Source organism: Zootoca vivipara, chromosome Z2 (genome assembly GCF_965207765.1).
Source record: "Zootoca vivipara chromosome Z2, rZooViv2.hap1.1, whole genome shotgun sequence".
Lineage (NCBI taxonomy): Eukaryota > Metazoa > Chordata > Lepidosauria > Squamata > Lacertidae > Zootoca > Zootoca vivipara.
This window is the reverse complement of record NC_142585.1, coordinates 34,726,607-34,751,099: the sequence shown is the minus strand read 5'-3', so window position 1 is coordinate 34,751,099 and position 24,493 is coordinate 34,726,607. Positions and strand designations below refer to the sequence as shown.

Genomic DNA, 24,493 nt, shown 5'->3' with positions numbered 1-24,493 from the left:
TGTAGAATCAATCCAGGGATTGTACCTGGGACCTTTTGCAAAGCAGGTGCTCTGGTACTGATCTGCAGTTGTTCCCTGGATTCCTAAACACTGCAGAATAGTTTGTCTATCCTCTTGTAGGGACCCACACAAACACACAGACGGGGTCTATCTTGGCAAGTTTCAAAACTGCTGCAGCCTTTCCAAAACAAAAGTTTACGCTTTTGTTTATTTCTGCTCCTTAGAGAGAGAGAGAGAGAGATCATATGATCTTCTGATCTTCTGATGCATCCATGGGTGACGTTTTAGTAATTAGCCAGCATGTGCCCAAGGGGGAAAGACACGTACCTAGTTGAACTGTAATGCAAATTATGATGGTGTTTTAACAGCTGGTGATATAAAAGGATGCGCTTCATGGGGTGAAGAAGAGAGGGAGAGTTCTTGTTGCGATGTAGGGTCAAATTTGAAGGCTGGCAGCAGCTTGTGAGCACATGTTTTGCTTCTGTGAGGTCCCAATTCCAATCTGTGGGTTGAGAACTTACAGAGAGTTTAGCTGCTGGATCAGGCCAATTGCCCATCTAGGCCAGCTTTTCAGAGTGGCCAACCAGATGCCTCAGTAGAAAACCAGCAAACAGGACCTGAGCACAAGAGCTCTCTCCCTTCCTGCAGTTTCCAGCAACTGGTACCGTATTCAGAAGCATTGCTGCCTCCACCTGCAGAGACAGAGCATAGCCATTGTGGCTAGTAGTCTTTGATAGCCCTTTCCTCTGTAAATTTGTCTATTCCTTTTTGAAATTCTGTCATGTTACCTCTTACTCAAGTTTTCCCTAAATGAAAATGCCCTGCACTTCCTTCCAGTGTAAAGTATTTGAGGTTCTAAACCTGGAAAAGTTGAAGGGGATTTGGAAGCCAGCTGTTAGCAAACAAAGATGGGTCTGGGTGGGATAGGGTGATGGTTTGAAGCATTTTTACCTTGATTGTTGCATACATATTCAGGTGCTGAAACCATTAATTCCCTCCCTGATTTCTTTTCCCATATGAATTTCACAAGCAAAACTTGGAAAGGTGCCTGGGTTTCACACTGAGCTTGCCGCCGGCCATATGGATCCAATTGCGGTAAAAATCGCACACTGTCCAAAACCTCAGTATGTGTAAACCTACTTTAGGGGAATCTAACTGCTGTTACTATTTCGCAAAAAAAAAAAGGACGCGAGTGGCGCTGTGGTCAAAACCACTGAGCCTCTTGGGCTTGCCGATCGGAAGGTCGGCGGTTCTACACCCCGCAACAGAGTGAGCTCCCATTGCTCTGTCCCAGCTCCTGCCAACCTAGCAGTTCGAAAGCAGCCAGTAGAAAAATAGGTACTGCTGTGGCAGGAAGGTAAACAGCGTTTCCGTGCGCTCTGGTTCCATCACGGTGTTCTATTGCACCAGAAGCAGTTTAGTCATGCTGGCCCGGAAAGCTGTCTGTGGACAAACGCCAGCTCCCTCGGCTTGAAAGCAAGATGAGCGCCACAGCCCCATAGTTGCCTTTGACTGGACTTAACCGTCCAGGGGTCCTTTACATGTACCTTACTATTTGGCAGTTCAGCTCTGAAAAGCTATGTTTGTGTGAGTGTGTTAAGAAGGCAAGCTTGTGTCCGATTTCCAAATTGGGCGGCAGACACCTTTTCAACACTGCCCTTGAAAATGTTGCGGAATTGGGTTTGGCTCAGGGATAGAACATCTGCCTTGCATGCAGAAGGCCATAGGTTCAATCCCCAGTGGCATCTTCAGGTAGGGCTGGGAGAGGCCACTGTCTGAAAGCCTGGAGAGCTGCTGCCAGTCAGTGTAGACAGTACTGAACAAGATAGGGTTCTTGTATTATGCAGTTTCCTATATCTGTATTTGATTCAGTCCTTTATGGAGAATTATGAGAACTAGAGCCTTTTTTGAAGCGAGGAAGGGGGATCAAAAAAAAATGTGGGTTGTTGCAGTTTAGAAACATCTGGAGGGCCTCAGGTTTACTGTTCTGGCTCCATCGGTTGTGAGATTCACTTCTTCCAACTTCCGAGTTAGACTTGGATGGTTGAACTGTGTTTGGAGGATTGGAGCCATCCTATGTTCCTGCGCTGCAAGAATGTGCCCTTTTCAATATGAAAATGAGTAATAAAATCATACAGTTGGTTCTGAGGTCCCTCTGGAGAAGGTGGGTGGGAAGAATTCAGAGGACTTGTTGTCCTGTGTGCTCCAACGCTCAGCATTTAGGAACACTGAAAACACAAGTTGCTTCAGTTTCAAGAGAATGGGGTGCAAGTTCTGTACAAAAGAAAGCAGAATTTTAAGGCACTCCGAAAGAAGATACTGGAGCACTCCAAAGCATTTGTCCATGCATGAGCACAGATAAACTAAGTAGAATGAACTGAAAGGCAATAAGGGGGATCTCCAATGCATCCCTAATCATTATTATAATTACCACCTAATTGTAAGGTTATTGTATGATCTTGCAAGGTTATATAACTTTAGAAGGGGGCGTGACTGTGAGGAGGTGTGGCTGTGGCTATCATGAAGGGACCTTCACTAATGGATCTGCTACTACATTCCTGGTCCTCGGACTCCAAGGGGGATGGAAAAGCCAGTGCAGAAGGGGGTACTTGAGGCAAGTGGCTTGTGCATCCTCCGAATGCACAACACATGGGGCAGCCCTCAATCCACAGGCCCCCACCCCAAAGCTTGTTTTGAAACCCCAGACCTTTCTACAGGAATCAGCTGGACAGTGGATTTCTGAAGTGGGTGATTGATCTACTCTGGGTCATGATCCGCTCAGATCAGATCGGGCACATCTGTTTTGGAATCAGAGTAGGGTAGATTTCTCTTGTGTACACTGATGATGGCATATTATCAATCCTCCTCCTCCAGCTCCTCTTTCTCCCACATCCTTGATTCTGGAATGAAGTGATCTAAATTTAAATCGCCAGCCCTGCAGAGGTGCAAACATGTTAGCCAAGTGCCAAAGCGCGCCTCCTGCAAAGTTATGCCATGAAGCCTGAAATGCCTGGTTTCTCCTGTTTAAATGGGAGGCTGAGTTTCTCTGTCCAAAAACAGATTGGGAGGACATTTCCACCTGCGGGTATCAGCCCTGCAGTGGGCCTTTCTGGCGCAGCGGGGCTGGTGACTCTCATGGTTGAGTTCTGCTCAAAGGCTTCCCATTCTGCATCAGGTTGGCGGATGTCAGAAGAGGATGTTAGACCTGATGGGCTGCTTCTGGCCTCATCCAGGTTCTTCTTATCCTCTACCTCCACTGCCTCAGAGTACTAGTTGCTGGTGAGCTTGCGGTGAGTAATACAAAGGGCTTGGAAGCGAGGAACGTGCTGTGTGGGTGGGTGAATTTCAGTTCAGTTTGCGATTTAACATTTGTTGTTGTTTAGTCGTGTCCAACTCTTCGTGACCCCATGAACCAGAGCACGCCAGGCACTCCTGTCTTGCACTGCCTCCCGCAGTTTGGTCAAACTCATGTTCGTAGCTTCGAGAACACTGTCCAACCATCTCGTCCTCTGTCGTCCCCTTCTCCTAGTGCCCTCCATCTTTCCCAACATCAGGGTCTTTTCCAGGGAGTCTTCTCTTCTCATAAGGTGGCCAAAGTATTGGAGCCTCAGCTTCACGATCTGTCCTTCCAGTGAGCACTCAGGGCTGATTTCCTTCAGAATGGAGGAATCACCGTGGCGGTTTAACATAGACCCACCTAAACCTTCCTTTCCAAAATGGCTTTAGTTGTGTCAGCAGTTAACCACCCATGTTTGCTGTTAGTGGGAACAGTACCAAAAAACCGTGTGTGTGTATCTGTCTGAAGCTTAGAAAGATCCAGCTACTCTTCCCCTCCTTCATCTTGTTCCTTTCCAGTGCTGCCAACCGCATGTACTCCCAGGAGGCCCAAATATGCAGCTCTCATTAATTGAGAACTGCCGACTTAATTAACAGACACTGTTTGTGAAGGAGGAAAAGGTCTTGTGACATTAGAGGCAGCTGAGTGGGACAGGAAGCTTTTTTAAGGCTTCTGGATCTTCCAAAAAAATACTCCTCCACCCCCATCCCTACCCCCAGTTAACTCAGATTTTCTGGATGCTGCTTTTACAGTACAACACCTGCAACCATTTCGGTCACAAGTTGAAAGGAAAAGAGAGAGGTGCAAAGATGGGGGGGGGAGGGCCCTCCTTCGAACACCATAGCAGCTGTGACCAGGTGTTTCTGCTCAGCCTGCTCTCCAGATGTTTACCGTTGATGGACAACTTGCCCATTAAGCACAAGGAAGAACATTCTGGCGGCAAGAGCTGTTTGACAGTGGAATGGGCAGCCTCAGAAGGTGCTGGGCTCTCCTATGTTGGAGGCTGGATTCTGTGATATCCTCAGGGACCCTTGACAACCCCCTTCTTAGGGCCGTTTGTCTTTAAAATTTGGACCAGACGTCTCTTGGAAAAGGAGACAGCCTTCCCTAAAGAAGGACACATGGCCACCTTGGATTAGGATGTCATGTTAATAGAGGGAGTGGTGATGTTCTACCTCAGCTGTGGGAATCCAAAGTGGGGAGAGGGGTGTTGCTCTTGTTTAGGTTTTGTTTGAGGGCTTCCCTTTGGGGCATCTGTTTGGCCACTGTGAGAACAGGAGCCTGGTCTAGATGGGCCTCCATCTGTGTTTGAAGCTGCTGAGAGACACTCCTTCTGGACTTTGTCAGATGCAAGGCACAGTGGTCTCTGTGACCCGCAAAACTATTAATAAATACTCACAATAAATCTGATAACCTTTTAAAGCTGCCACAAAACTCTCCTTTCTGTTTCCCCCCACCCCCACCCTTGCAAGGGTGCCCTCTGGAAGCAGTTGATCCCTAGTAAGGTCACAGAGACACTTATTTTTGAGGGGGAAATCGCAGCACCGGAGGCTTGTACCTAACTATATAGACTCATAGAATTGTAGAGTAGGGAGGAACCAGAGGGTCATCTAGTCCAACCCCCTGCAATGCAGGAATTCTGCCCATTGCCACTCCTGGGTGGACTCGAACCACCAACCTTCTGGTTAACAGCTAGACTCACTGACCCATTGTGCCACATTGAGAGCAGGACTTTGTTTCCGAGGTGTTAATCCACTTTTCACCAGAACATGTAAGAGGTTTCGTCTCAGCCAGGCATCCCCAAACTTCGGCCCTCCAGATGTTTTGGATTACAGTTCCCATCATCCCTGACCACTGGTCCTGTTAGCTAGGGATCATGGGAGTTGTAGGCCAAAACATCTGGCGGGCCGCAGTTTGGGGATGCCTAGGACTCTCAGCTATGCTCTCCCCTTCTAGATTCCTTGAAGGAAATAAGAGCGGAGCTTTTGCCACCTATCTCTGAATATCAAGGATGGAGGACAATAGAATAGGGGAAGTGCGTGCTTGCTGCATGCCCTGTTCATCAGCTTCCCGGAGTCCTTTGGCTGTCCCCTGGCGGGAACAGACAACTGGGCAGAGATGAACTTCTTTTTTTGGAAGCGAATGGCTTGGTCTCAAGTGGACTGCAGGTTGCAAGATTAACAGATTGCCTTGGTTGGGGCGGGGGGGGGGGGGAGAGAAAATGCGGCTCCCTGATTTGAGGAACCACCAACCTGCTTTACCAATGAAACAGCCTCTCCGTAGCTGTGAAGCAGATTCCAATTGGCAGAGTAACATGTGTGTCCCCCCTCCTTCCCCAGGAATGCCAGCACTGTTGCTATGGCAGCATCTTGAAAACTGCCCTCGTTGTAGTTTAACCCCCTCCCGCCTTTCAGACTTGCTGTGCAGGGATTTTTTCCCCTGGTCCCCCCCCCCCCCCCGGTTTTAACCTGCCAGGACTTTTCTCTCTCTGAAAACAGCAGTGCTGCATGACGTGATTAAATGAAATTTAACGTAACACCAGAAACCATGGGCCATTAGAAGATTCAGGGCAGATAAAAGGAAGGACTTATTTGTGTAGAGTTAAGCAACGGAATTCGCTCCTGCAAGAAGCAGGGATGCCCACCAACTTGGATGGCGTTAGAAGAGGGTTGTACAAATTCATGGAGGAGAAGAGGGCTGTCAAATGGTATTTAGCAGCAGCTTCATGCCTCGCAGCCTGGGATCACTGCTCATTCCTCCTGCCTCCATCTTAGCGGCAGCAGGAGCAATGGTACCAGCATGGTACCCCAGTACCTCATGTGGGTGTCGGTGCTCCCCAGGTGTGGGGCTGATTCTAAGGCTGGGCGATGTATCTTGGCTGCTTCTCCCCACCTTATTTCCTCCTTTCTCCTTATTTCAGACATCATGATGTATAGTACTGCTATATCACCGTGTTTAGCTGGTTGAAATCTTGATGTTCTCCAAGCCTAGTTGTGAACTCTTCTCCCTTGGAGGTTTTTAAGCAGAGGTTGGATGGCCATCCATGTGATGTATGATTTAGTTGTGTTTCTTGCATTGCAGGGGGTTGGAATAGATGACCCCTGGGGTCCCTACCATTCTATAATTCTAACCTGGATGGCATTAGAAGAGGATTAGACACAACTCATGGAGGAGCAGGCTATAGATGGCTATGATAGCTCTGCTCTCTGCAGTTGGAGTTGTGGTGCTTGTGCTTGAATACTGTTGTGGGCTTCCAATAATCATGTGGTTGGCCGCTCTGAGAACTAGCTGCTGGACTAGATGGGGTTCCCTTTAGCTTGATCCAGGAGGCCCTTCTTCTTTTCTTATGCTTGGTCCAGAAACTGACCCTTGAAGTTTAGCAACACTGAAGTTTAGCAACATGGCCACCTCTCCCGATATGCAAGACAGAGTTTCGCTTTACGACGGAGAGAGATCTCTTACCTGCAGTGACACCACTTGCTCTGAAATGTTCTTGTTCCAAAACTCATCCTCTTTGCAAGTGTTAAGTTTATGCAAGATTCATGCACCGGTTTTCTCAGTACACCTTATTTATTTTCTGCGAATCAGAGGAAGTGGTTTATTTCAAAAGCAGCCACTTTACAGATGGCTTTAAGAACAAGAAATACTCGAGATCTAGACTTCCCCCTCTCCTCTCGAGCAAACCAACATGCAACTCCATCTTTTGGCACTAGCTTTATAGTCTAGTGAAAAACAGTGTCATATCAGACATCCAGAATCAACTCTCTCTCTTGATTAAGCAGTGTAATATGTAGGATAGTATGCTGCTCAGATCACCCTAGGTCAGAAGTGAGGAGACTCTGGCCCTCCAACTGTTGCTGTACTACAATTCCCATCGTCACTGACCATTGACTTCAACCCCCAGCATCCTTGACTATTGGTCTGAGGCTGGTGGGAGCTGGAATCCAGCAAAATATGGAGGAACAGGTTCTCACAAACCTCATCTAGAACAAAGACTTAGATAACAGGCTCAATAGCAGTAACTAACCAATAATACTTGTTTTGTTTTAAGGCAGGGCTATGCCAAATGTTCTCTAGTTTCAATTTTAGGGTTTGAAATAAAAGATTTCAGCAGGTTATAATTTCCCCCTCAAATAGAGGTTGCACAGATGTTTAACTTGCTTTGATCCCAGATGTTATATTACCCTCCCGCTCCCCAGGCCGTTCCTGGTGCTTTGGTATAATTCGTTCCTAACTCTCCCACTGCATTCCACCCAGCAAAGCTTTCTCCTCCCTAGATCAGTCACATAGGTGATCCTAGCCAATTCAGGATCCCAAGTGTTCTGTTGCAAGAAGGAGCAAAGCCAGGAACCATGGTCGCAGACCTCCTGTATTCGTGTAAGAAGTTCATCTATTTGCAGGATTTATTTGAAGGATTTTGCAAACTAAACTTCCTTCTACTGCAGAGAAAATATCTGGGGTCATTAAGAGAGTCAAGATGGCTTCCAGGTGGTTCTGTGAACTCAAATAAAGATATTCTTTTTTTAAGGGAATATTTCCTAACTTTTGAAGGATGAAACATATTGGTTTAAAGTGCACTTTGAAATTTGTATCATACCTGGATGGGTTTTGCAGGCGCCTCCATTTAGGCAAACTAGGCCATGGCCTAGGGCGCCGAAATGGAGGGGGCGCTGTCGAGCCTGCCCGCCGACTGCCAGTGCCTCCACACACATCGCCGGAGCCTGGCGAGCGGCTGCTCGGCTGCGCCCCTAAAATGGAGGGGGCGCTGGCGAGCCTTCAGCTATGGGCGCTGTTGCTGCTGCCAGTCGCTTGCTGCCGCCGGCGCTGAAGAGCTCACAGCATCCCCTCCATAGGCGGGAGGCGCGCGAGCCAAAACAAGAGCTCAGCACCCTCCCGCCTATGGAGGGGACACTGTGAGCTCCTCATCGGCTGCAATGAGCGAGCGGCGGCGGCGGCAGCACCCGTAGCTGAAGCCTTCAGCTATGGGCGTTGTTGCTGCCGCTGCCACTGCTTGCTCACTGCTGCCGCCGCTGAAGAGTTCACAGCGTCCCCTCCATTAGCGGGAGGCGCGCGAGCCAGAATGAGAGCTCAGCGCCCTCCCGCCTATGGGGGGGGACATAGCGGCGTTGTGCACACGTCATGACAGGGGAAGGCTCCAGAAGGTGATTTAGCCTAGGGCGCAAAAAGCCCTAGCACCGGCACTGGGGTTTTGAAAGGCAAGTGAAGGCAAATTAATGGAGGATAAGGCAGCCAAAACCTTCTGCTGCCAGCCCCATGTTCTAAAACTAACACACACACACACACACACTCCAAAAAAAGTGAGAAGAGGGGAATGTTGTTGGTTAGTGTATAGCTGACAATGTTTGTAAAAAAATTCCAGTGGTATGGTCCCAGCCTGGATCTGTCTGAATGTTGCATGTGGGTTTCAGTTTCACATCCCTGGGAAGGTTAATTTCAGAGCACCATGGAAACATTGAAGGAGACTGCACCAAGCCTTATTGTGGAATCATTTCCCCAAATGGCCTAGGGGCTAGTGATACTGAATGTTAAAAAGGGGATCTCAGCCACCACACTGGAGAAACTGAAAGAGGCTTTGCATGCAGAAGATCAGCACCAAGGCTGGAAACTCAAGGCCTGAGAATCAGATGTGGCCCTCTGGGAATGCCCCACTGCAAAATCCTTGAGTGTTTTTGCCTGAGGGGGGTTTGTTTCCCTTGCTTGCCTAGATGAAAGGTAGAGAGCAAGATATGTGCAGAGACTGGCCTACTGTACAATGATAAAATGTGCATTCATTCATTCATTCATTATAAATGTTGAATGTTATTTCATCACATTTATATCCTGCTGAATTGCAAAAAATAAAATAAAAATACCCACTTCAAAGCAGCTTACCAAAAACATTAAAATTATCAGCAAGATAAATTAACAGTAATCTAAAGCTTTCAAAAAGTTAAAATAACAATAGAGTAAAACATAAAAAACTCACAGCAGCTTTCTAAACATCTGAGTAGGCTTGTCTAAACACAAAACGTCTTAACAAATGCTGAAAAGAGCAAAGTGAAGGCGTCTGTCTGATATCAATAGGCACAGGTTTAAGGCGCCACAACAGTAAAATAGTGCTTTCTTACAAATGAAGAACGGAGATTTGTTGCCACACCAACTTTCACCTCTGGTCCCACCCACCACTGGGTAACCAACAATGGGAAAGACCAGGATAATTGCTGCCGGTCAGAGCAGCTGGTATTGGTGTAGATCAGCAGAATATTTTGAGTCCTATGTATCTTTTCTCGAAAAGGTGTGTATATTAGGCAAAACAGTGTACAAGCCTTAGATGGGTCTAGAATGGAGGATGCTTGATTGAAAGGCAAGCAGTATTTTGAGACTTGGGTAAATAACGTCTGAAATCCAAGTGCAGTCTCTGACAAAGTGGGGGGTTTGAAAAAAGGGCAGCTGAGATCACTTGTTTAGGCTGAAGAGTTTTCTGTGTGTGAGATCATGCTAAGGTCTCTCTGAATCTTTTCTTTCTATAAGGAAGCATGATGGTTCAATGGAAGTGCCGCTCAGGAAAAGGTGGTGTCACTTGTGCTTTGGAAGCAATGCAGCTACATATTTAGAAAGGTTTCAGAGGCAGGATACCCTCAGAGTAATTGCTATCCATGCCACAATGCATCTTCTTTATATTGCATTTGTGGCATCAAAGCTGATTGGCTGCAATGATACGGAATGTTCAGCAAATGCTACCAGAATGTTTGCAGTGCAGCTTCTGCAAGGGGAGAGGCAGTTGGCACTTTGGCTGGGATTAAAATCTTGCGCAGTCCCCAAGGGACTTGTTTAATTTTTTGCCTCCTGGGAACATCTTTAGTACTAGTGAGAAATCCTAGGAGGTAGGGAAGCCATGGGGCAAGGAGCCTGATGAAGAAGAAACTTAAGTGTGGAGTAGGCAGAAGACTGATATTTCTCACTGAGGTGATGTACTGTACAGTGAACGCTGTGCATGCGCGGGTTGCAATTCGGTGCTTCTGCACACACGTAAATCGCCAAAACCCAGAAGTAACCCGTTCCGGTACTTCCCAGTGCTGTGCAGTGCACAACCCCAAAATGCGCAACCTGAAGTGTCTGTAACCCAAAGTATGACTGTACTTGTGTCTATGCTATATTACTCCAGATGGGGCTCACATGTCTGAATGTTCCTCCATTAAAACACACACAGGCAAATCCCTGCGCATAGAAAATACGAGGCCTAAAATTCTTTTTTTCTGACGGGCTAGCTTTCTATGTGCAGGGATTTTTTATGTTTAGATTGAAAGAGCATTCAGTCATGAAAAACTCCAACTACTGTACAGCCTGAAGGGGTTGTGAACCAGGATGACCACAGTTTCCAGGGGCTTGGAGCTCATCTTCCTAGACACAATATGGTGCATCATATGAAGATAAGAAGACCCTGCTGGATCTGGCCAAAGGAGGCCCATGTAGTGCAGCATCCTGTTCTCGCAGTGGCCAGCTAGATATACCATGGGAAGCCAGAAGCGGGACTCAAGCACTAGAGCCCCCTCTCTTCCTGTGGTTTCTAGCAATTGCTACTCAGAAGCATGGCTGCCTCTGATTGTGGAGCCAGAGCATAGCCATTCTGGCTAGGAGACATTGATAGCCATATCCTCCATGAATTTGTCAAGTCCTCTTTTAAAGCCATCTACATTGGTGACAATCAATGCCTCCTGCAGGAGCGAGTTCCATAGTTTATGAACTCTGTGAATAATACCCCCCCCCTTCACCTGTCCTCAGTCTTATAACACAAGTTCTAGTGTCAGGAGAGAGGAAGGAAAACTTTTCTCTATCTACTTTCCCAATGCCTTACATCATTTTATGAGCTTATAATATATCATGCTGCCCTTTGCTCACCTTTCGCTAAACCTTAAAGTCCCAAACACTGCAATCTTTTCTCATAGGAGACTCATTCCACCCCTCTCAAAATTAATCCCCTAAAGTTTTTTATTTTGCTACCAGCCATCAGTTTTGTGATTTCTAGTGCATCCCTCCCCCCCCCCCTGCCGTCTACAAAGACCGGAGGGGGGAGGAGAATTTGTGGGTGACCATGAGGTCTGCTCTCCCCCACCTGATCTGCTCTTCCTCTCAGTTTGAGAAACTTTATAAGAAGCATCCGCCTTGCAGCTTCTTCTGAAAGCAGGGAGAGGCTGTGAGTCACACCAGTTGCCTTCTTCTCACATAGGGATATATCTTCATCAGTTACAGAACATGGTTACGCACGAGATTCCCTGAAAAAGAGGGAAGTCAGGGAGAGAAATTGCTGAAACGTTTGTTAGGATAGCTGATGTTCATGGTTATTGGCATTGCACCAAGGCCAGCAACTGCACTGCAATCCTAAAAGCACTTAACAGTAAAGCTGTGATCCTGTATACAGGCTCACCTGGAAGCACGCTGCATTGAGCTCAACTGAACGTCCTTCTGCACTAGGCATGTACAGAATCATTCTCGTAAGTCAAACAGTGGGGATTGTAACTAAGATGGGACTGGACCCCAGATAGAGTGTTTATTGGTGATTTTCTTTTTAATGGCTGAAAATAAAAATGTCAGCTCTGATTTTGCACCAAGACTCATTATGAATCCACTTTTCTTTTCTCTTTTTTTGCTCTGCAGGATCAATTTGACAACCTTGAAAAACACACTCAGTGGGGGATCGACGTTCTGGAAAAGTACATCAAATTTGTGAAAGAGAGGACGGAGATTGAGATCAACTATGCAAAGCAACTTAGGTGAGTCCGTTTACCAATTTTGGTTTGGTCATAGGCTATCCTTTTAAAGATAATTTTGGGTGGTAGCTATTTAGAACTTCAAAGCATTTGGTATTTCCCAGCTAAATTATACTCAGAGTAGACCCATTAAAATGAATGTATCTGTGTTAGTCACATCCCCTAGTTTTTATGGGTTGTAAAAAACAAAAAAACACCCTTAAGGATTCCGCAAACCTGCTGGTTGCATTCCTCTTACTCAGGGGTCAGCAAACTTTTTCAGCAGGGGGCCAGTCCACTGTCCCTCAGACCTTGTGGGTGGCCGGACTATATTTTGAAAAAGAAAAAAGAATGAATTCCTATGCCCCACAAATAACCCAGAGATGCTTTTTATATAAAAGCACACATTGTACTCATGTAAAAACACGCTGATTCCTGGACCGTCCACGGGCCAGATTTAGAAGGCATTTGGACTGGATCCGGCCCCGGGCCTTAGTTGGCCTACCCATGCTCTTGTTGTTGTTTAGTCGTTTAGTCATGTCCGACTCTTCGTGACCCCATGGACCATACTCATGGTTAATTGCTCTTACTCAGGGGTCCTCAGACTTACCCGCCTTTGGGCCGGAGGGTGGGGGAGTGTGCGCACAGTGGGCCGGAGGGCGGGGGAGTGCGTGCCCGTGCGCATGCGTACACACATTTACTGGTGCGGTGGCGCGCCTCCAGGCCGGAAAAATCGCCGAAAATTGTTTGTGCGCATGCGTATGGGCCTCCCCCGACCCGGAAGTGCACCGGAAATGACCTCTTCTGGGTCGGGAGAGGCCCATACGCATGTGCAGAAATGATTTTCGGCGCTTTTTTCAGATTTGGAAGTGCGCCGTCGCGCAGCGCGCTGTAAGAGCGGGCAGCGGGCGGCGGGGGTCGTCGCGGGCTGGATTGGGAGGCCAATTGGGCCATATCTGGCCCGCGGACCGTAGTTTGGGGACCCCTGCTCTTACTCATGGTTAATTCTTCTTTTGGCACTCAGGGAATTAAGTTTGCTAATACCATGTAAACAGGGATGGGGAATCTGTTGCCTACAGATGCTGCTGCTGAACTATAGCTCCTATATTTCATGACTGATGGGCACTCTGGTTGAGGATAATGGGGAGTCCAACTGTAGTCCATGCACTGGTAACTTCAAGACTGGATTACTGCAGTGCGCTATATGTGGGGCTGCCCATGGGCCCTGTTTGGAAGCTCCAGCCAGCTGGTGCAAGCTGTTGATGGGAGCACCTCGCTGACAGATACGACACCCTTGTTGAAGCATCTGCACTGGCTGCCTCTCCACCACCGAGCCAGGTTCAGGGTCTTTGTAATAATTCACGAAGCCCTTAGCAGCTTAAGTCCAGGGTACCACCTGAACCCATTCCTCTCTGAGCAAGAGCATCAGTAGTTGTTTCCTGAGTTGGTGAGGCTAATTTGACAGAAATGAGCACCCAAGCCTTTAGTGTCATTGGAACTATCTGCCCACTGAAGATTCAGCAGGAACCTTCTGTGCAAACCTTTTAAATGCCTGCTGAAATTTTTTTTCTATTCCATCAGAGAGCCAGTGTGGTGTGGTGGGTAAGAGCGGTAGACTCGTAATCTGGGGAACCGGGTTCGTGTCTCCGCTCCTCCACTTGCAGCTGCTGGGGGACCTTGGGCTAGTTACACTTCTCTGAAGTCTCTCAGCCCCACTCACCTCACAGAGTGTTTGTTGTGGGGGAGGAAGGGAAAGGAGATTGTTAGCCGCTTTGAGACTCCTTAGGGTACTGATAAAGCGGGATATCAAATCCAAACTCTTCTTCATCAGGCCACTGCAGGCAGCTAAGAGTGCATCTTTCCACAATAGTTAGCTGATTTCTGGTTTCAACTTCTTTTATATACAGTAGATTTTAGCATATGGCTTTGTGTTTAATTGTAGTAAAATGCTCTCTGTGTTTGTGTGTGTTTATAAATGAACAGCAGCATATAAATCTTTTTTATAAGTGAAACAAACAGATAAATGAGCAGAATACTGTGGGGCAAAGGGTCCTCATCCCATGGGTACGGGATGCCCTTTTGTGTGATCTAACAAAGTTATTCCTGTGCTACAGCCAATGCAGCCCTCTTGACTGCTGGTGACTGGTGTCCATTGAGACTTGGGCAGAAGGCAGGGAGCCCAGTCGGGAGCCAGAGCCAACTCATTCCTGTTTTGTCCCTCCACCCTCCTTCCTGCTCAGTTGTACAATGGGCAACACTATGAGAGGAAGGTAAATGTAGCTGTAAGTAAGAAAGGCAGGTGGGTGGAAGCTGGCTGACGGCAGACAGGTTGGTGAGGCAGCCGTCTCTGTTTTTCCAAATGCACCAATTTCCACTGATCTCAGTCTCTTATGTGCAGCAGCTATCCTCTCCAAGCCAGGCTTACTGTTATAAATCTTGTGGGGCTTTTTAAAAGCAGTTTCGGAACCCAAAAATTATTTTTGAGGGTTTTTGTTGTTGTTGTTGGTAACTTTAATCCCAAGGCTAATCTTTCTCACACGCCTCCTAATCTCCTCTGTTTGAGGCAAAGGAGAAAGTAGTAACCAGTCTTTTCTGTTCGAGGTGCATCTGACTGAGGAAAGTCCTGCAGCTCAGCGTTAGTGGAGAGCAGTGTTGAAACTGCAACAAAAAAGTTGCAGTATAGTTTCACCTCTTAGAAAGAGCGCCCCTCAGGGTTCTTGCCCGCTTAGGAAGGGACTCTGGTGCAGTGATGAAGTGCATGCTTTGCACGCAGAAAGCCTCGGGTTCTGCTCCCAGCATGTCCAATAAGTTAGGTCTGGATGAAGCCCCCCCCCCCGGGCAGTCTGAAGTCCTGCAGATCCACTGCAGTCAATGATACTGAGGTAGATGGTCCCAGCGGTCAGATTCAAGTGATTTAGCTTAAGTCAGACCCATGAGGTCTAGAATCTTAACTTTATTTCTAGGGGGATAGGGCTGTTGCTCTGTAGCAGAGCATATGCTATGCATACAGACGGCTACAAGTTCAATCCCTGGCCTCTCCAAAAAGGGCTGGGAATGTGCTATTAATATTATTACCATTGCATTTTACTGCTGTTGCTGCTGCTGCTGCTGCTGCTGCTGCTGCTGCTACTACTAATAATAATAATAATATCTTTACTGTATACCCGGTCTGTTGTGGTCTATAACGGATATAAAACTGGACAGAAATTCAGGAGGCGGGGAGCCATATTTAGACACAGCTGTCACCTTGCAGCTGAAATCTCTGCCGTTATATGTTTCATCGTTAGGCTCAGGTGCCTCTGTTCAGGGGGATGACCTTGCTGTTCTTCCAACTTTCGATGTCCCCATTTAGCAAGGAGCACCATAAAGCACAGCTTGGTCTCCTTGCTTGTTGGGAACAAGGTGAAAGCAAATGTGTTACATATTTATTGGACGAGATGAATTCCTGAAGGTTTAGAGCTGTGAATGCCTAACAGTGATCACAGGTGAAGAGTGCTGGTACGGTAGAAAGGGGGACTGAACCTGGGACCACCGAGAGAATAAGAGGACCAACAAGGTTTGCAGGAGTACATTTAAAAAATAATTAACATTTAAGGGGGCACCCTGTCGAAAAGCAACATGGAATGTTGACTTTTGGTAAGGCAGGATGGCTTGGAGTCTCCTAGAAGAAGACATAGCTAGCTAGCTGGCTGGCTGGAACCCTGATCAGGAGCACTTCTGTTTAATAAGTGAGAATACGCTGCAATATTTTCCTGCTCACTCCTGCCTTATGGCCCATAATAGTCAGCCAGAACCTCCATTTTCACCAGTTGTATACATCTATCCAACAGGTACAGAAAAAAGGAACAGGAGAGGAGATTTCTGGTCTTGTTTGTTGGCTTTCCAGAGGCATATATTGGAAGCAGGAGGTCGGATTAAGCTGGTCCTGGAATCATAGAGCTGGGAGGGACCCAAGGGGTCATCCAGTCCAACCCCCTGTAATGCAGAAATTGCAGGTTCTCTTCATCTGTCTCAGCATGTGGCCAATTTTGAGGGAAGCGTTCCTTTCCGGCTAGGGGTGGACAAACCTGTAAATTTCAATTTCCCCCAGTATCTCACTCCTCCACCCCCCACCCCTACTGAAATTCAGTTCTGCATGTGTCTCCAGCAATTTGCAAAAAATCCATGTGAAGATTCCACAGCATCTTAGTGTATGAATTTCTCTTAATAAATACATCCTTGTACGCACATCTTTGACCAATATACACCAACATTGCATATGATTGCTTAGGCAAGAGGCAGTGTTGTGTAGCGGTTACGATGTCGGACTAGGACCTGAGAAGGACCAGGTTTCAAATCCTCCACTCATCCATGAAGCTCACTGGGTGTGACCAGTCACTGCCTTTCAGTCCAACCTACCTCGCAGGGTTGTTTTCAGGATTAAAAGTGAGAGGGCAGATAATTGTGTTTGCCACGTTGGGTTCCTTGGATATGGGATACAAATACAATATAAATAAATGGAGAGTCAGTTTGGTGTAGTGGTTAGAGTGTTGGACTGGATCCAGGGAGGCCAGGGTTCAAATCCTCACTTGGCCATGAAGCTCACAGAATGACCTTGGACCAGTCTCAGCCCTGCATGGTCTTTGTGGGGATTAAATGAGGGCAGGGGTGGGGAAGAGAACCATGCACATCACCTTGAGCTCCTTGGAGAAAAATATGATCTATAAGTGCAATAAATAAATCCTTTTTAAGGCAAGCTCTTCCCTAATGTAACATATTTTGTACGCCTCGTTTGTCTGGAGAACCACACTACAAAATTCAGTGCAGGGCGGATTTTGAAGTATCATTGTGTTTTGGTTCGCAGGTCAGTTTGAAAAGCGCAGATCTGTTAGCTTCTCATTAAAATGCAAAGGAAATAGGATTTCTCTCCTGCTTCATACCTTCAGCATGACAGTGGCCAGATAATAAACAGATGAAAATGTGTTTCCAAGGCATCTCCTGGGCATCAGAAGGGAGACGTGCGCGTGTGTTTTTGTGCATTCCTGATTTGGGTACCCATCTCACTGGCATTCTCTCTGCGCTCCAGGAGAATTCTCAGGCATATCCAACTTCTTTCCGGAGTGATCTGGCGAGAATGAGGAGAATCAGCCAAGCAGAACATCGGCCATGCAGGCCTTGAAATCCCTGAAGGGGGTGGGGGTGGGGGGGACAAGACCATGTTAGCCCAGCATCTCAGATGCAGCTGCTCCAAACTCAGTTGGAGGGAGGGAGGGAGGGAGGCAGAGGCAGATTTCATCAGGGACAAGATGCTGGTGAAGAAGGATGGGGTAGGGTGGCATACATCTGCATGGGACAGACAGAGATGGGGTAGGGAACATAAATGGGACCCGCAACGATCCATACACCAAAAGAATAACGATTCTGCATTTGGGATTGCAGATTCCTGCAGCCTCTATAAATTTACGTGAGTGGCACAAGTTTGCATGACTTCTGTTTTTGAGGATAACTAGGGATGGGGGATAAATTAAATTTGGTTTTCATTTAAAGGCGAACCTGCTTATAATTTGCACTGTCCAAAACAGGGGTCAGCAAACCTTTTCAGCAGGGGGGCGGTCCACTGTCCTTCAGACCTTGTGGAGGGGCCGGACTATATATTTTTTAAAAAAATATGAACAAATTCCTATGCCCCACACTAACCCAGAGATGCATTTTGAATAAAAGGACACATTCTACTCATGTAAAAACATGCTGATTCCCAGACCATCCGCGGGCCAGATTTAGAAGGAGATTGGGCCGCATTCGGCCCCCAGGCCTTAGTTTGGTAACCCCTGGTCCAAAACAATACAGTGGTACCTCGGTTTGTGACCGCAATCCGTTCCGCGGAGGTGGTCGCTCACTGAAGCGGTCACCCCCCGACGGTACGCTTCTGCGCGTGCACCGATAGAGCGCTTCTGCGCGAGCTGCGCATATCACATCTGTGCATCTGACGCCGCGGAACCCGGACGTAAACACTTCCGGGTCCGCAGCGGTCGCTCACCGAAGCGGTCGCAAACAGAGGTAGAAGTAAACCGAGGTTTGACTGTACATGGAGTGAAATACAGCCATATCCTTGAGATTCGCATAGGAATATAGGAGGCTACCTTATACTGAGTCAAACCGTTGGTCCATCTAGCTCAGTATTGTCTACGCTGACTGGCAGTGCCTTTCCATGGTTTCAGACAGGAATCTCTCCTAGCCCTACACGGAGACAGGGCATTGAACATGGGCATCCTCCTGCATACAAAGGAGAAGCTTGTACCATCAAGGTATGGTACTTCTGCATTCAAACTAAAATGAGATTCCAGTCCTGAGGATTCTAAAGAAAGCACTGATTTAAGTAACGAGCCAGTGGTCCATCTAGCTGTTTTAAGCCCTGACTGGCAGTGACACTTCAGAGTTTCAGACAGCCCTACCTGGAGATGCCATTGGGAATTGAACCTGGGACCTTCTTAACACAAGGCTCTGGCACTGAGCTGCAGCCCCACCCCACCCCACCCCCTTTACACTTCTCCACATTTTGCAAGGTGGTACTCCAGCCAAGCAATGTGTGCTAAGATGCATGTAAAGTGTGCACATATAATTGCATATAATTAGTTAAAGTGGCATACTAAGGTGTATTATATTGGGAGAAATTGCTTTGACCTGTGGGGCAGAACCAGTTGAACACCCTTCCCTAAAGGGACTAATGTATTTGGTAGCAGGATCCAGTTTTATTATGTTTTTATATGTGTTGGAAGCTGCCCAGAGTGGCTGCGGCAACCCAGCTGGGTGGGTGGGGAATTCTTCTTCTTCTTCTTCTGGAAGTGTACATTAGGAAAAGTGGCATACAAATGTATTTATTAGGAGAAATTCATACTAAGATTCAGGCGGATGAATTTTTACGAGACCTTCTTTGAAATAAGTAAATAAATTAGAAACCAATGTGGAAATGTTGACTGGAACTAAACTGGAAAATTGGGAGCCTAAAATGGACAGATATCCATAAGGATAACATTCTGCTTTATATTATATTATATTATATTATATTATATTATATTATATTATATTATATTAATTATTTCTATGTTATTTGTTTTGCTAGACAGAGGAAAAGGCAAAACATTATGTAAAACACTGAAAGCTGCACATTTTTTTCTTCTGTATCTTACTTTTTACAGTATTCCAAATTGGCAAAACTTATACATCTGAAAAAGTAATTCAAAAGTTGCAAGTTAAAATCACGTGGCAGGTGGAATTACAACTGTGTCTTCCTCCTCTGATTTTGTACCTTAGTTTCAAATTCTTAAGTGGTGTACTTTTAGTTATATTTTGGTCTGCAGTATTTTGCCCATCCACTCCTCCAAATGTTCGAAACGGAAGAAGGTTGAATTGGGTTCAATTAAAAAAAATGCATCTGTGGAAATCAGTTGGATTTTTCCCGAATTCATTTGCTGCGATTTTGCTACAAGTTACAGAGCCCGGGGGGGGGGCGAGGGGGGAGTGTGTTTGAAACAAAATTCTCTTCAGTTGAAAAACCTGTGATTTTGTTTGGATATCAGAAATCCTATTGCAAAAGGGGAAATATAAAGAATACAAGAGATTTAGAAAGAAGGAAGCAATGCAAAAAAATAATAATGGTATTGACTTGCTGCAGGTTGGGTATAAAACAGACTTGTGAAAGTAAAACACAACAATGCAACATTTTATTTTATTTTGTACTAAACTGCACGATAAATTCTCCTTTGGCCTCTGCTGTCATTCAGGTTCTCCTTTTAGAGTCTTGTGAAAAGAGAGCCTTATTTATGAGCTATCCGGTTTGCATATTTATAAGGTTTGCATCAGTTTCTGGGAAAGTAAGAGAGAAGTGGGAGAAAGCTCCTGTAACTTAGAAGGCGAATCTCTGTGCTGAGATTTGGCTGCAAGTTTTAGCTTTTGTTGTCGCTTCTTGTGTGCTTTTGTATTCAGGGATGGGGGGGGGAAGAGAAATTTGGGTGATTTTTCAATTTAATGCAAGCCTACAAAAACTGGACTTCCTGCAATGATTTCCAAACTAAAACACTGTAATCTTTCTCTGAGTTTTTCAATGTTGTTCTCCAACAAAAAAAAGTGTACAAAAATGTGTATATTATGTGGGAGCATAATAACGTACAAAATGCATTAAAATGGGGAAAATGTGTGTGCAAAAATAAAAGAAAGATGCATATACATTAGGAGAAATGTGTACTAATGATGTAGCAAGGTCGCAAAGAAGTTTTAAATTGGAAAAAATGAGAAACAGAGAGTAAACAAAATTTATTTTATTTATATCCAAGGAGTTCAAGGAGGTATAAAGAGTCTCTCCCTCCTCCTTTGATACCCCCAACAACCCTGTGAGGTAGGTTAGGCTCAGAGACAGCAACTTGACCCAAAATCACCTAGTGAGCTTCATGGCTGAGTAGGAGCTAGAACCTGGGTTTTCCAGGTTCTGCCAACACTCTAACCACACCACCACATGCTGACAGGTTTGCCCATCCTTGCAAATTGTGCCATGACTACGCAGCAGTTTATTCCATACCCCCAACATTTCCCTAACTGTTAATTTCCGCATTACAGTCGTACCTCGGAAGTCAAACGGAATCCATTCCAGAAGTCTGTTTGACTTCCAAAATGTATGGAAACCAAGGTACAGCTTCCGATTGGTTCCCGATTGTGCAGGTACGCTGGAAACAATAGCGGAAGCCACGTCAGACGTTCGGCTTCCCAAAAAAGTTCGAAAACCGGAACACTTGCTTCCGGTTTTTGATCGTTCGGGAGCCGGAATGTTTGACTCCCAAGGCGTTCGGGAGTCAAGGTATGACTGTATATCTAGGCTTTCTCACAATGTAAACTCCGCCTCCAGAAATCTAGTGGAATACAGCGGAATTTGGTGATCATTTCCATGTTCATTTTGGGGTGTGTATCTGTTTGCTGTCCCCTTAACCCAGAAAATTGCAGGAGTCAACAGCAATACTGTTCTTTCCTTCCCTTTTTGTGGGGGGGGGGAGGTAGACTTATGGGGGGACAGAAGCTGACATCTGCAGAAGGGCAGGGGAGCAGTGGCGTTGTTAAGTGACGTCTGTCGCTGTGTCACGCTACGCCCACCAGTGTGTAAATGAAATTTAGTGTGATGTGGCACCATTCTGTAATGAAACAGTTACTGCAGTGTCAAAGGAACATTAGAAAATAGGACAGAAAATGGGATAATCAGGAAAATTAATGCAATATTTGCAACATCTGAATGCACCCTATATAGAGTGTCCTCAGAAAAGTTGAAGGGCAGCAGAATAAACCTGATAAAGAACTGAAGGTTTTTTGCCTCCTTACAAAATATTTATAACACTTAAGTTAGACTCACTCAGAGTAGACCTATTGGGATTGATTGGCATGACAGACTTAAGCACGTTAATTTCAGTGGCTTAAAGTAGAGCTTCATTGGGTACAGCTGGCGGGTAGAAAATTCACTGGCGATCGCAAATATCGTTTTTATTTATTTTGCTTCTTTTTTTAATTATTATTTTAGGAATCTTTCAAAGAAATACCAACCCAAAAAGAACTCCAAAGAAGAAGATGAGTACAAGTAAGTTTCCAACGAACATGTGCATGTTCAGCCTCTTTCTAGGGAGCAGCTGGTGATAGATACCGGCAAATCAGTATTCAATTACATTAATTTGCCCACCCACTTTCTGTTATGGCCCCGCCCAACCTTGGCATGCAGCTCCCGGAATGTTGCCCAGACGGCAATGTAGCCCTTGGGCTGAAAAAAGGTTCTATCTAAATTCTGCCTTACGTTGGGTCACTCCATTGGCCCGCTCTTCCCCAACGGTGCCTCAGTGGACCATATCCCAAGTTCTCAGAGATATGTCTTTCCTTCTCCAGCTCTGGGAAATGTGCCAGTTACTGAATCTGGGACCTTCTGTCTGCAGAGTTCAATGTTCTGCCTACTGAACTGTAGATTCCCCACAACCCAACCCCATTTATAAATATCCTTTACAGTTCACACCGGCCGTTGTCTTTGCGGAGAACTCTGGAGAACTTGATTATCTCCACGGGATAAAGGGCAATGTGCCTTTTAAAAATTTTTTCCTCCTCTCCTTTTAAATGAGTGGTTCGCCTTGCATTGTTTTGTTTTTTTAGGTATTCATCCTGCCAGGCCTTCTTAGCCACTTTGAATGAGATGAACGACTACGCAGGACAGCATGAGGTTGTTTCGGAGAACATGACCTCCCAGATCACTGCCGAACTGGCCCGCTACGTCCAGGAGTTGAAACAGGAGAGGAAAATGGTAGGTTCCGTTTTCTTCAAATCTCTACCCCAGTCCCCTCAATTTGTTTGCAGATCCTTGCTTCCTGATATATGTACTTAAGAGCAGGTGCAGGGAACCAGTGGATTCCACTGAACTACAGCTACAGCCATCCGTGACCATTGCTCATGCTTGCTGGAGCTGATGGCAGTCCCAACAGCTGGCAGAAGGCCAAAGCCGATCCCTGCCCCTGATTCAGAATGATATCCCTTCCTGTCATGTAGGCCTAGGACAGGTAACAAGAAAACTGAAATATACTCGGAGTCGAGAGTGAATTTCCTGCTCTTTATTAAGCTTGTAGTAGCAAAAGGAGAAGAAGAGAAGGAATGGCTCTTTCCCCAAAACGTCTGCTTATATACATTATTTACACAATGGGCCTTGCGTGATTGGCTACTTCAGGGCTGCACCTGTAGGCCAATCAGGTTGCGGATTCACTTCTGCCAGCAGCCTGATTGGCTGCTCCTGCAGGCCAATCAGGTTGCTGATTCACTTCCACCTGGAGCTGGATTGGGTGGCTCCTGCGGACAAATCAGACTACTGCATTCTGGATCCTATTGTTCTTGGATTCAGCTCAGTACATAACAAAAACCCTGTATCCTCACTTGATGTAAGGCTCCTGATTGAAGCCAGGTCTGGTTTTCTGTGGCCCTCTAGAAGCTGGGGTCCCGCTGTTACTCACTGGGACGACTGAGGAATTTCTCCCTCTTTCGTGTCATGTATGAGAGAGAGAAAGGGAGTGTAGTGCACAGAGAGAGGGGGGTGGCACACACACACACACACAGTTGGGGGGGGGGGCGCAGAGACAGAGAGAGAGGCTAGATGGAACCAGCTCTGTGACTTGGCGCAAGGCTGCATACTCTGGCGGCTGGTGCCCACAGCAGCAGCAGCAGCTGGTTTTACAAGGATGCTTAAAGGCTGTAAAGGACTTGCCTCGCCTGGCTTTGGCTGTGGCACTCGAGCTGGTGAATGCTAAAGCAAGCCGTGCTCTCTCTGCTCTTCCAATTCTTCCCCCCCCCCCGCCCCGCCCCACCCTGCTGCAGCCCTTTTGTGACATAGGCTCTCAGTTGTTCCTTTGCTGTAAGGCATAAATAATGCAGTGGCTCACGCCTTGAGGGCGCCGTGGGAGACAGAGGCTTTTGGTTATGATCTGGATCAGAGGGGGGTTGAGGCAATGAGTGGTTTCAGGTTTCCAGGCAGGATTCTCCTGCCTCTCCTTTCTTTCTTTTCCCTCCTCCTCCATGTAGACGTGCAATTAGCTCGCGGTAGGGTAAAAGGGATGATTACAGGCTGAAATAATAAACCAAATCCGCTATGTAATGCAATATGACACACATACTCTCTCTTAAGTAAACAGTGGCTGGCAGCCGGTAACAATCCAAGAAATCGGATTCTTAGCTGACTTGGATTCCAGTATTTGCCCATCAACGATACCTTGCAAAGTCCACATTTTTTTGAATCATAGAATTGTGTAGTTGGAAGGGTCACCCATGGATCATTTAGTTCAGACATCCCCAAACTAGCAACATCTGAAGGGCCACGCCTTTGCCTCTTCTGGGCTAGACTAAGACTAGAGGTTTGGGGGGGCTAGAGGCAAATAGTGTGATCTCAGGCAGGCAGGCAAGTTCCAAAGGAAACAAGCTTTAGTCTTCCAGGAACCTATTGCAGCAAGACAAGTTGCTGAGACTGAAGCTTCTGGTCCCAAACCTTGCCTTTATAGGGTGTTATGTACTGAGCTGAATCCTAGAACAATAGGATTCAGAATCAGCGGGAGCTACCCAATCCAACTCCAGGTGGAAGTGAATCCGCAACCTGATTGGCCTGCTGGAGCAGCCAATCAGGCGGCTGGCAGAAGTGAATCTGCTACCTGATTGGCCTGTAGGAGCAGCCAATCAGGCTGCAGGCAGAAGTCAATCCACAATATAATTGGCCCACAGGTGTAGCCCTGAAGTAGCCAATCACGCAAGGCCCATTGTGTAAATAATGTATATAAGCAGATGGTTTTGGGAAAAGAGCCATTCGTCTTCTCTTCTCCTCCTTGATGACTATGAGCTGAATAAAGGGCATGAAATTCACTCTTGACTCCGAGTATATTTC

At 46.5% G+C, this 24,493-nt stretch overlaps 1 protein-coding gene across 30 annotated transcripts in view; it reads left to right on the top strand.

Annotated features, from left to right (window-relative positions):
* FNBP1 (formin binding protein 1) overlaps nucleotides 1-24,493 on the top strand; it is a 121,314-nt gene that overhangs the window by 30,416 nt on the left and 66,405 nt on the right. For all 30 annotated transcript variants that reach the window (XR_015948759.1, XR_015948758.1, XM_088665294.1 and 27 more), the window contains exons 2-4: nucleotides 11,993-12,108; nucleotides 21,620-21,676; nucleotides 22,234-22,381. Coding sequence is in view for 28 of the 30 variants with exons in the window: in XM_088665294.1 (XP_088521420.1) it covers nucleotides 11,993-12,108; nucleotides 21,620-21,676; nucleotides 22,234-22,381 (321 nt within the window). In the remaining 2 variants the exon portion in view is untranslated. The remainder of the gene's footprint in view (nucleotides 1-11,992; nucleotides 12,109-21,619; nucleotides 21,677-22,233; nucleotides 22,382-24,493) is intronic.